At 61.8% G+C, this 12,678-nt stretch overlaps 1 protein-coding gene across 1 annotated transcript in view; it reads left to right on the plus strand.

The window, feature by feature from the left end:
* The first annotated feature begins 9,691 nt into the window (after positions 1-9,691).
* Positions 9,692-12,678, plus strand: part of GPC1 (glypican 1) — a 28,537-nt gene continuing 25,550 nt past the window's right edge. The window contains exon 1 of the mRNA XM_044241972.1: positions 9,692-10,071. Coding sequence (XP_044097907.1) covers positions 9,906-10,071 — 166 coding nt within the window. The 5' untranslated portion in view covers positions 9,692-9,905. The remainder of the gene's footprint in view (positions 10,072-12,678) is intronic.

A 12,678-nucleotide genomic window follows, 5' to 3' on the forward strand; every position in this document is an offset into this window, starting at 1 on the left:
AGTAGCAGAAAGCACACTGTCCGGTGACCCACTTCTCTGTTAAAAGCTGGACATGTCTGCGCTTCCCACTCGAGCCTCATTCTGAACCCGGCCTTGAGGGTGTGTCTCACCCACTTAAGAGAGAGGCTCTGGGGGCCAGTCACTGGCAGTCTTCCTGGTAGACACAAACCCTGGGGCCGGGCTGTTGGGTCTGGACAGGGCAGGGGGCAAATATCCAGGTAGGGATGCTGCCCTTGGGTGCTGCCAGCCTGGGCAAAAGGGACTGTCTCCTTGCCCCAGGCCCTACTGGGAGTTCTGAGCTCAGGAGCCAGAGGTGGGGACAGGGAAGGGGCTTGGCGGGTGCAGCCACACTCCCCCATGGCCCCGCCTGGGCTGGGCAGCTGGCCTGCAGGGGAGGTGAACAGAGTAATTGACGCCTAGGCCAGTTCCTCTCCACATTCCTGGTCTGCTGTATGTGGCCCACAACCTCTCTGAGCTGGTGAGAAACAGGATGGGTGCGCATGGGGAAGCCTCTGTGGCAATTTGACACTGGGAGGGCGTGGATCTTGTGCATTGCAAAGGTAGCAATCCATTGGACATGGATGGGAAACCAAAAGCAGAGCCCAGAAACCCTGGCCCTCGACTGAGTTTGAGAAGCTCAGCTCTTCCCAGGGAACTTCCTCTCCCCCCATCCCAACCATGCCCACCTGCATGCTGTCCCTGCAACCCCAGGCTTCCTGGGACAGACTCCAGCGTCCCAGTGACAAGTGCAATCTGACCAGGGCCTGAAGCTGCAGTGGGGAACCCCAACAGGCTGCTCCGAGTCCCAGGTTGTCCGCGTTCTGGAACACACACATTGGGACCTCGGCAAGAATGTGGGTGTCCCACCCGGCTTCAAGACTTCAATTTACACTCAGGACAGCCCAGCTTTGTTCTGCTTTGTTTTGTTATTGAAGTAAAATCCACATAACGTGAAATTAACCATTTGAAAATGTTCATGCACTGAGCTCATTCGAAGTGTTGTATGATCACCCCCTCTGTAAGGCTGTAAAACATTTTCACCCCCGGGGTTGCCTGGGGGCCTCCATCGTTACGTGTCTGCCTTAGGCTCAGGTCATGATCTCAGGGTCCTGGGATCAATCCCCGAATCGGGCTCCTGCTCAGCAAGGAGCCTGCCTCTCCCTCTCCTCCCTGCCCATGCTGTCTCTCTCTCCAGTAAATTAAAAAAGAGAAAACAAAAACAAAAACAATTTTATCCCCCAAGAAAGAAGCCCCTTACCTATTTGGGGTTACTTCTTGCCTCCCTGTCCCCCTAGCTTGGGGCCTCACTCAACTGCTTCCCGTGTCTGTGGGCTGCCCCACTCCGGACCTTTCCTATAAGTGGAACGCATGACGTGGCTTTTGTGTCTGGTTTCCTTCATGGAGCCTAACGATTTCAGGATTCGTTCAGGCCGCTGTGTATGTCAGAACCTTAGCCCTTTTTGTGGCTGAATAATACTCTGTTGTGTGGGTGGGTCACACTTTGCTTATCTTTTCATTAGTCAATGGGCATGGGCTTGTTTCCAGTTTTGACTACTGTGACTAAGGCTGCTGTGAACATTCGTGCACCAGTTTTTGTCTGAGTACCTGGTTTCCATTCTTTCATTTAGACACGCAAGGGCAGAATGGCTAGATCCAATGAGAAGTCTATGCTTTCCTTTTCGAGGAACTGCCAAACTGTTTCGCACGGCAGCTGCCCCATTTCCCATTCCCGTCAGCAGGGCACAAGGGTGCCAGACCCCCCACACCCCGGCCAACACTATTTTCCACCTGATCCCAGCCATCCTAGTGGGGATGATGGGCATCTCACTGGGGCCTGGAGTTGCATTTCCCTGGTGACTGATGACGTGGAGCCTCTTTTCACCATTTTGGCCATTTACGTATTTTCTTTGGAAAAATGTCTGCTCCAGTCCTCTGCCCATTTGTCAGAGGGTTGTTTGACCTTCTGTTGCGAAGCTAGAAGAGTCCATTCTAGATCCTGAATATGAAATCTTTCTCAGGGTTGTGATCTGCAAACATTTTCTCCCGCGTGTGGGCTGTCTTTCCATTCTCTCCCTGCCCAGAAATTTTTAACGCTGACAGTCCAATGTATCTAGCTTTTTCTTGGCTGCCTGGGCTCTGGTGTTGTAGCTAAGAAACTGTCGCCAAGTCCAGGGCCGCAAAGATTCCCCCTGGGTTTTCTTCTGGGAGTTTTTATAATTTTGGCTCTTCCGTGCAGGTCCCTCTGATCCATCTTGAGCTCATTTTTGTATGTGGTGTGAGGTAGGGACCCAGCACCATCCGTTGAAGGAACGAGTCTTCCTCTCGTTGGACAGTCTTGGCCCCCTTGTCGAAAAGCAGTTGACCATCAATGTATCAGGCCTTGTTTCCGACTTTCCATTCTCGTCCATTGGTCTAGAGATTTACCTCTAGGCAGGTATCAGGCTGTTTCAACTTGCTTCGTAGCGATGAAGTAAGATTTTAAATTAGGAAGTGTCAGCCCCTTGGTTTTGTTGTTTTTTTTTTGTTTTTTTGGTTTTTTTTGGCCAATCAGGGAACAACTGACCATTTTTGTGCCCATTTTTCCTATAAAAACATGAAGGCAGAGGCAGCAGGACACCACATATGGTGCCCGGGTGGCTCAGCCAGGCGCCCACATGCTTGAGGTAAGGATGGGGTGGGCTCTGGGGAGGCTAAGGGCTGTGTCTTCAGGGTCAGGGGCTGCTGGAGGCCCTGCCCCTGCCTCGGCTCCACCCTCCCCTGGCTGAACGCTCCCCCTCAGCGTGCCTCCTCAGAAAGCCCCCACCTGCCAGAAAGCCCCCTAATCTCCCTGCAAGTCCAACACCCTGAGAGGTTCCTGGGCCAAGGCTGAGGGCACAGGGGGGTGCGGGGCAGCACCCCAGCTCCCTCCTCCAGTTCCTGTCCCTCCCTAGCCAGACCAGCCTCAGACCTCAAATCAGCCCTGGGGAGCCCTTTGATCAAGGGCCCTCAGGAAGGCTAAACTGCCCTGTCTGTCCCCTTCTCTGGAACAGCTTTGCCAGACCCTCACTGAAAGGTAAGAGTCAAGAGTCACTGCCATGGGCTGCCTCTGGGGAAGGGCCACCCTCCCCCCAGCACCTGCTCCTCCCCAGAAAAAGTGGGCGAGGACTGACCAGGGACTGGACACGTGGGTTGAGCTGACCCCACGGTCCACTTTCCGGCGGCAGGCTGTGCTCACCGGCCTCTTCCCTAGCTCCTCAGTTGTGTCTGGTTCTGGCTCCCTGCCTCCTTTATCCATGGAGACATCCCTGCTGTCCTTGGGGGCCCCCAACTTCCCTCACCCACTTGGCCAGACCATCCCCACCCTCTCCCCTGCCTCTGAGGCCAGTAGCCTGGCCCTATCTTGAAAAGACCACCCCATCCCGCAGGCCTCAGGGGTCCCACTACCCCGCTTCAGCCCTGTGTCCCTGGGGTGGGCTGGCAGGTCAGCATCAGATGCCCCTTCCCACCAGCAGGATTTTACTGCTGTACAGATACACACACAGGCAGACCCAGCACTTCCCCTCAACCTGCCACAGGGGGCTGGAACCTTCTCTCAGCTCCACCTGTCAGTGTCTCACCCCAGGGTCCATCTCAGGACTTGGCCTCACCTGTGCCAAGGTGCCAAGATCTTCCTCGTCTGGCAGGGCCTCTCTCCAAAGAAGGGTCTTCACTGTGAGCCCCCAGATTTCCTCCCCATACCCCAGCCCTGCCCTGCGCCAGCCAGCCTCCTATAGTGCAGGCTATTCTGAGCCTCGTGGGGCCCAAGATGGGCCTGGGTCCTCCTCAGGTCCTCCTCCCTGCCCCTGCTCAGGAATTGCCAGCAAGGCCCCGGGAGCCACAGCCATCTCCTCCTCCCCGCCCGCCCCTGTAGCTCCTGACCCTTTGTGGGGGACGGAGACAGGACCTTACTGCTTTCTGCTCCTCCAGGGCTGGCTGACTCCCACCTCGACTCCCTCACGCTCTCTGGCAGCCTCCCTGGGGAAGACCCTGGGACAACAGCCCCGTATCCCAGGGCCCCTTCATCAGGAGCAGCAAAGGTCAGGAAGGGAAGTCGGTTCCTTGAGCACAGCTCAGTGGCCACATGGCCTCGTGGAGTCACCAAGTCTCTCGTGTTTCGGCATCTAGCCCCACGAGGTGACCACAGGTCCCACACCTACAGGATCTCAGAAAGCACTTGGGGCTGACCGCATGAGGTCACGTCCTTGGACACCGTGGAGAGCTGTTGGATGCTCTGCAGGTGCCGAGGCACCGGACTTCCCGCCAGACCCAGATGCTGTTGGACATCCCTGAGGCCAACAGCAGGGGGTACACAGCTGCCACTGAGATCTGTCACACGCCCAGCACCAGGGAGCATCTGGCCAGACCCAGCTCACCCAGTTTTAAATAATGGTACGGCTCCCGAAGAACAAGTTAGTAGCTTGTTTTAGATGCTGATTTGTTCCTTTTTAAAAATGACAAGCGGAAACCAGGCCCTCCTCCGGCCTCGAGGTGGACCCCTGGCTGCCACAGTATGGGCAGGACGGGGCCCGGTGCCTGGGCCGCCCTGTCTTCAGCCAGCTCATCCATAGGGAAGTCCTTCACTGGGCTTTCAGAGGGCACCTGGACACCGCGCATGCCCGGGGGGCAGGCCTGCCCACACCCTGGGAAGGGTGATAAAAGGACAGTGGGTGGCCTCACCCAGCAAAGAGTGACCCCCCCTCCCACCCCCAGTTTTCAGGAGCCACATCTGCGGGACACACAGCCCCTCAGCTCCCAACCTCTGCAGCTGGAGGCCACCTCTCAGGCCTGCCCTGAGATTGAGAGAAGGTTCTGGGGGTAATCCACACATGTCTGGAGAATGGTGAAGAATTTGATTTGGTTTAATTGATGGTCGGGCCAGCCATGAGGAAGGGAGTGGGCCAGACCTGATGCAGAGCCATACCAAGCTCCCCAGCTTTGCTCTGCAGGCGGGCTGTGATTGGAACTGGTCGGCTGGCACACTGAGAAGCCACAGAGCCCAGGACAGCGGAGGTGTGTGGAGGGAAGCACTGGCAGCCCAGCAGGAAAGCAGCGAGCTTCCGAGGCCCAGGCGCCCAAGGGGGCCAGGCATACATTGTGCGCTGGGCAAATGGGTGCTGTGTCCCAACATGTCAGCCTGCGCCTGGGCACCCCAGGACTGGGCTTCCCCCTTCCTCGAGGAGCCAGGGAGGGGAAGGCAGCCCGGGGAAGACCGCAACCAGCCCCAGGCCAGAGCTGAGTGTGTGGGCCTTGTCCTCCAGCTGGGTGTGTGCTCAGACCTGAGAAACCGCCCCCAGCAGCTCCTCCTTGAGGTGCAGCCGGCCGCCGCCCCATGTGGATGACCGAGCCTTGCTCCGCCATTGGCTTTCCCTTCCCTGGCCGTGGATAAGAGAGGCATGCCCAGACTTCTGGCAGATCAAAGGGCTTGCTGGGGCCCAGCAGGCTGCCAGGGAGCCTTGCCTTGAAGTCCACTGCCCCAGCTGGGGTTTGGAGAGAGGCGGGGCTCGGTAAGGGTAGGACCACCTTTGCAGAATAATGGCACCCAGATTTTCTGCGTCCTGCAAACTTCCCCCAGATGCTGCCCCAAAGGGCCGCCTGCCAAACTTGGGGAGCAAGGGTGCTGTGCAGCTAAGACTCAGAGTTGAGCTTCTCTGGAGTGCATACCAGGCCTAGGCTTAGTGGCAGGGAGTGGAGAGGAGGGAGTGGATGGGATGGGGCTTCTAGAGTCCCACTGATTGTCCAGCAGGGCCAGACCAAAGCCACATTTCAGAGACTGCACACTGAAGCCATCCCTGGGAGTCTTGGGCCCAGGTCCTTCCTAAGGACAAGAGAACAGTTCAATGAGCTGACATGAGAGATTCAAAGCATTTTTCCCAAATGCCACCATCCTGAGACGGGGCAGCAGAGGCCAGAGAGCAGCTCACCTCCTGTCTCCAGGGTCCTACAGAGCCACTCAGAGCCCACTAGCCTGAGCTTCTGTCCATCAGGGACTCCGAGTGCTGCTGCAGAAAGCCCTGCCCGGCCAAGCCTCACCCAGGTCCAGGGTCACACCTGTCCATCAGCAACACCCTGCAGTGCCCACTTCTTCCAGCAGGCTGTCCCTCCCCCCCAATAGGGTCCCTAGCGTCCTGCAGAGCTACAGGACCCTGTCCCCTCTGCTCTGGCCCAGGACATCACACCACCTCCCAGGGCCCCCATGGATAGGGGTGCTCCAGCCCAGTCACCCCTGCCCTGTGCCCTCTGACCTCACGCATCTTATCGCCAGCAGGACTCAGCCCTTGTCAGGGTACACAGGTAGCAATAACATTCTGAGCAGGCACATGTGGATAGAAGCAACTTTTGACTGTTCGGTCTACTTGGAAACTTGCTTTTGGGTTACCAAAAGTCATCAATCATGAGGCTCAACAGAGAAAAAACCCTGTTGCTTCTCAGTAGCACCACCAATGGGCTCATACCCCTAGGTTGAAATTGGGGGCCCCACGTGCCCAGACTCCTCCTGGGCAGAGGCAGGAAGCGGAGGGCAGAGGGACCCTGAGCTGCAACACGTGCCCTCCAGGACTCAGGCCGCTCCTCCAGAAGAGGAAATGTTGGGGAGCCCACAGGTGCCCCACTGAGATGACCCTAAAGGGCCCCTTTCTTCCAAGCTCCTCGCTTGGCAGCAGGGCCAATCCAGTGTCTGTCCCATGCCGCTAACTCAAGGACCCAGGCAATTTTCATTTTTATGAGTGGGCAAATATATGGCCCACTTGAACCTTCCACCTTGCTGCCATACGTGTGCACCCACACTGCGGATAGGCCAACACCCCAAGCAGGAGGGGTGGCCCCATCCCCGTGGCTGGGAGAAGGGACACACACAGCTCTGTCAGCCCTCACCCTCACCCCCAGGGATCCCCTGGCACACCCCCCTAATCCCCACTGCAGCTCCTGCCCAGCCAACGAAGGCCGTGGTAACGGCATGGGGCTGCTGGCGAACAGGGTGACATGGACCTGGCAGGCTCAGGTGGTCCCTCCCCAGTGACCCAGACCTGGTCCCCATGCCCCCAACTGCTTGTGCCAAGCTGTGCCCAGGACTGGCTGATGGGCGTCCCTCATCTGGCAGGAAGGGTGGCCCACTGAGGCAGCCTGGGTCTTGGGAACAGGAGCTCTTGGCCGGCACGTGAGGCAGCTGCTCTGAGCAGATGACCCGGGATGGAGCTCAGGTCTGTAAAACCCAAGTACGCCCCTTGATGGGGGGAGAGAGGCAAGGAAGGCTCTGTAGGCCAGACAACTGGACAGAAAGATGGCAAGGGATTCCGGGGTGCAGCCAGGACCTCCCCCCCAATATGCCCCCACAGCCCCCGTCCCCACATCGGCAGCCTTCAGGAGAGCCACCTCCAGCAGTGACCACCTAGCAGCCACATGTCTACAGCCAACTTGCCGGCTGCCCCTTGTGCTTGGCCTCCCTGCTCCTTGTCATCAATGCTCTCCAGCAAGTGCGGCCCCCTCAGAGCCAGGAGGACCACCCCACCTACGGCCCTCCTGGCTATGTGCCAACCCCACAGAAAGGCCCCGTCACAGCTCCTCTCCTTGCCCCCAGGGCTAACTGCAGCGATTCAGGGAGCCTGAAGCCCTTCTCGAGGGGATGGAGCTTTGCCACACCTTGGAGGTGCCCCAGCTGGGCCATCCTGGAAACCTGCCACAGAAGCATGGCCCGTGGACCTTCCGGCCACCCTGCTGTCTGAAGACCCAGCAATACCCTGGACACCAACCCCACCCTGAGGAATTTCCCAGTCTGGCTGGATTAAGAGGTGGCGACAGTGATCACCAAAACAAGACAGGAAGACCCTCAAGCAGGCTGAAGCCTCAGTCCTGGCTCCCGCCAGACCTGGAAGCACATGGCCATGGCCGGAGGTGAGCTCCTATAGACAGGGCCTGGGCCAGGGCTCCTAACCCTCCCACAGGTGGCCTCCACCAGGCAGGCATGTGGTGTGGCAGGGAGAGGTGTCCAGGCGGCTGTGCCAGGCGTGGGCAAGGAGTAAGCCTGTGTGTATGTGCGCGCTGTGGGGGGGGGCTCTATGAGTCACCAACATGATGAGGCAGCAGGTGCGTGGGGAGGGCAGGAGGTCTGTATACTTGGGTTGGGTCCACACAGCCTCCCTCCATACAATGACTCAGTGTCTCTGAGTGAAGGGAGCAGCCTTCTCTGGGAGGTGGGGCAGGAGACCCCAGGCCCCTTCTGGGGCAGCTGAGTCAGTCCCTCAGGGAGGCAGGGGAGGGATGGCGGTCCACCGACCCTGCTCACAGCCCACCCGGCTGATGGTCTGCAGGCCGGGCAGGGAGGTGTGGGCAGGGAGGTGTGGGTGGCACCCCAGGGGCCTGCTCCCAGCAGGGAGGTCCAAGTCCAGGTACTCAGGGCCACGCTGCTGGTCATCTCAGGGTCCTCCTCAGGGGTACCACCAGGAGTGCCCGATTATTTGCTTTCCTCCCATTTCTGCCAGTTAGGCATCCAGGTTCATGGCCTGGTGGTCTCTGAGGCCTTTGCCCTACATGGCAGTGGGGAGAGCAGGAGGCCAGGGGAGAGGCCCAGCAGCCTGGGAAGAAAGAAACAGAGAAGCCCTCCAGACACCAGCGCCCTGGTCTTCTTACCTCCCTCTTCACAGATTCCCCCCACCCAACCCCTGCACGCCCGGTTCCCTCTGCAGCTAGGGGCGCTGCCCACGCACTGCACCACCTGCACCGGGCCTGTCAACCCCACCAGCCCCGGGAGCTCCCCGTCAAGCCCTCTGACCTGCACGCTCTCCTCACCTCCCAGGCTACCTGACCTGTTGTTGGCCGGAGAGGCTACCCGCCACCGCCCAGCGCCCCAAGCCCATAGGGACGTTCTGCCTCGGTCACATTTGTTTCTCCAGGACCCATGCGGAGGGACCAAAAGCCCGCTGACAGTCTCCAATAACTAAGTCGTCGGCCGCCTGTCTGAAGGGCTGGGAAGGGTGGGGTCTGGTCTCCCAGCTAGTTTCCAGGGCACAGCCCCCCATCCGCCCCCACAAAAACCTCAGGTGCGAGCTGGAGCGGGGGGGGGCCGACTGCAGTGGACGTACGGGGCGAGGGGCTGGTAAAGGGGTGCAGGCGAGGAGGGGGGGCGCACAAAGAAGGAGGCGCGGTGGGAGGGGACGAGCGGGACGCGCAGGCCGGGTGCACGGAGGCAGGGCGAGAGCGAGGGAGGAGGAGACCGGAGGGAGGCCCAGTTCGGCCGGGGGCGGGGAAGCCTCTGATAGGCGTGCGGGAGGCGTGACGTCATGTCCGGCGGGGGAAGCCCTGCCTCAGCGCCCCCGCCCCCGCCCTCAGAGTGGGGGGGTGCCGCCGCCCCGGGCGCTGGACTGGGGGGACCCGCCCCCGGGGACCCCGCCACGGCCCGCGCTCTCCCCGGCGGCCCCGCCTCCCTCCGGCCGTCCACAGCTTCCCGCGAGCCGGCGGGGCCCAGGGCCCGCGGAGCTGGAAGAGCGCCTGGCGGGCCCCCCGCTCGCGCCCCGCGCCGCGCCCGGCCGCGCAGCTCCCCGCCCCGCGCGCCCCGCCCCTACCCGCCCCGCCCCTGCTCACCCCGCCCCTGCTCACCCCGCCCCATCCCCGGCTGCCGAGGGGCCGGGCCGCCCGCAGGGGAGGCGCCGAGCCGGGACTGCGCGCTCGCCCGCCGCTCTCTGTGCCGCCCGACCGAGCGGCCGGACCTCGCGCCCCGCGCGCCCCGCGCCGCCGGCTTTTGTTGTCGCCGCCTTCTCGGCCGCCGCCTCCTGCGGACCGCGAGCCGCACGCGCCGGGACCTTGGCTCTGCCCTTCGCCGGCGGGGGTTGCGCGGACCCGGGCGGGATCCGAGAGAGGCGCGGGCGGGCGTGCGGCCGGGGCGCCCCGGCCCCGCCATGGAGCTGCGGGCCCGAGGTTGGTGGCTGCTTTGCGCGGCCGCCGCGCTGGCCGCCTGCGCCGGCGGGGACCCTGCCAGCAAGAGCCGGAGCTGCAGCGAAGTCCGTCAGATCTACGGCGCCAAGGGCTTCAGCCTAAGCGACGTGCCCCAGGCGGAGATCTCGGGTAAGTGAGGGCGCGGCCCGGGGGGCCCGGGACCCCGGCGTGTCTGGGGATTCTCCTGCGCACTCCTGCGCTCCCTTGGTCTGCCCTGCGCCCAGATCGCGCCGCCTATACCCCGCTTGTCTGTACCCCTCGGGCCCTCGCCTCCAAGTGCCGCCCGGGTCTCCTGCGCTCCGTTCGGCCGCCCTCAAGCCCCCAGCACGCACACCGGCCCCTTCCCCCGCGGAGCTGTCCTCGTGGGGCTGTGGGTCGGGCAGTCCCCGGCGGGGAGCGTCCTCCAGGGCCACAGCTAGAGCTGGGCGTCTTCGGCCATTGGCTCGGCCCTGCGCGGTGGCGGGGCGAGAGTCGGAGCCCCCGGGGCTGGCTGCGGGGCTGGCTGTCCGGGCGCAGCTGACGGCGGGCTCGGGCTGGGGACTCCCAGTTGGCTGTTAGGGCCTCTCCGGGAGCCGCCTCCAGTCGGGCCTGAGGATTCCTGTGGGATCCCCAGCAGCGGCAGCCTAGCTGGGTTCAATTAGAGGTCCCCCATTCCTGGCGGGAGTGGGGCCCCTGAGAGGTGGAGTGCCAGCCCGGTGCCTGGGGTGGGGGTGAGGCACGACCTCTGCCACCTGGAGCGGGAATGCCTGTAAACCCGGATTCCTGCCTGGGGAACTTGTGCTCGCTGGCCCGCTGGCTGGCGGGGCACTCCGGGCTGCCTCTGGCCGGGAGTCGAGCTGCAGGTGGTCGGCGCCTTGGATCCCGCCCAGGGGCCATGTCTTTTCTTTGTAAGAACATCGACCCTCCCAGGCATCCTCAGGCTTGCAGCTGCCCTCAGTCCTGCTCACCCTCTCCCTGTGAGCCTCTGAGGAGCTTTGGAGCCAGGGTATGTGAGGGTGGGAGGTGGAGTACAGTGTCCAAAGGACCACCCCGACCCCCAGGCTCCTCAAACTGCAAACGTGTGGGGAAGCGCACTGGGTCCTGTGTGGTGTGCCTGGAACCAGGGAGCAGCAGCGGAGCAGACCAGCATTCCTCCAGGGAGGGATTTCTCCCAAACTAGGGGCAGGCATGTGCAAGTAAGAGCTCTGCTCAAATGGTGACCCTGGGGGGACGAGGAATGACCACGGCTGCAGAAATTCTGAATGACAGAGGTGTGGAACATTGTGAGGCCCATGGCCCTGCCTCTCTGGGGAGTGGGAGAAAGGCAGCGGGGCTCTGGCCCCCTGACCCCCAGAAGGTCGGACACAGAGAGAGCTGCCTTGAGAGATCCTTTGATATATCTGCCCATCCTCCAATGTTCTGGAGAGCCCCCCCCCCACAGGGACCCCAAAGCAGGCCTTCTTGTGTCTCCCTCTGCTGAGAGTTCCTGTTACTATCAGGACTGCCTCTCTGGTGGGACAGGTGGACATGCCTGGGTGCCTGGGGCCAGCTCGGGGCCCTCTGCCCACCACTGCCCCTCCTTCCGCACAAACAGGAACTTTTGCCTGGGTGTCCCTGGCCTTTCCGCTGGATCCTGCCCCATGCCTGGGTCTCAAGGTCCACTGAGCCACTGCTCCCACCAAGCCCCAGATCTTGGATGGAAGCCTTCCCCTGTGCCTCTCTTTCTTGTATCCACTGCCACTTGGCCATTGTGTCCTTAGGGACCATCCTAAACTTACTCGAATCCACAGGCCTCTGTCCTGGTTAGGCCGAGAGACAGAGTGGCAGTCTGGGCAGCTGCCAACGGCTGGGAGACAGTGGGACAAACGGGATGCAGAGGTGGGGCTGGGCTGGGGCTGGGAGCTGGGTTTTGTTCCCCTTCAGTTGGACGCAGTGGAGTAGGGACCCAGGGCGATCAAAGTGCATCTCAGTCTGTGAGTGTGATGGGTGCACATGGGGTGCTGTCTGTCTGTCTGTCCAGCTGGAGGAGGATGGCTACTCAGCAGCTGTCTTAGCATCGTGCTGGTCAGGGCTCGAGTGCCGCCCTCCCCTGGGCCTGGAACGCTGGGCACTGCAGTCCGGGCAGGGTCACCGGCTTCCTCCCGGCGCCCCAAGCCTTCTCCATCCTAGGGCCAAGGGCTTCAGAGGAGCTCCTCTCCCTGACCCCCTGCAGCTAAAGCTCCTGAGAGCACTGCAACTCCAGAGGGCCCTACAGGGCCAGGCACTGAGATGAGTGCCAGTGCCACGTGGAGCAAAGGATACAGGGTGACCTCCCGGGGCAGCAGCAAGCCCTGTGTCCCCTCCTGTTGCGACTGGGCCTGGCCTCTGTGGGCCAGGCGCCCTCTGGTGGCCCGAGCCACACGGCCTCTCTGGGAGCCCTGGCCTCCCTCTCCTCTCCCAGGTGCCCAGCCACCAGCTCCCTGCCCTGGGGTCGCCACCTGGTGAAAACCCACTCTGATTCAGCAGGCCCAGGTGGTGGGGGGGAGGGTGGGGAGGCAAGGACAGGGCCCTGGGTCTTCCGGCTGTGTTTCCAGCCTCCGTTGGGGGACCAGAAATGTCAGTGAGCTTGTGAGAGTGGGGAATGCCGGGGCTCCCGGGGCTCCCAGGGCTCCCGTGTGGGACTTCCTGTGATGTTTTTGGGAGGCTGGGCCTGGCATTCGGTAATGACAGCTGTCCTCGTTTTACAGGGGAAGAAGTGGTCCTGGGGGTTTCGCAGCC

This window comes from Neovison vison, chromosome 3, assembly GCF_020171115.1.
Source record: "Neovison vison isolate M4711 chromosome 3, ASM_NN_V1, whole genome shotgun sequence".
NCBI classification, from domain to species: Eukaryota; Metazoa; Chordata; class Mammalia; order Carnivora; family Mustelidae; genus Neogale; species Neogale vison.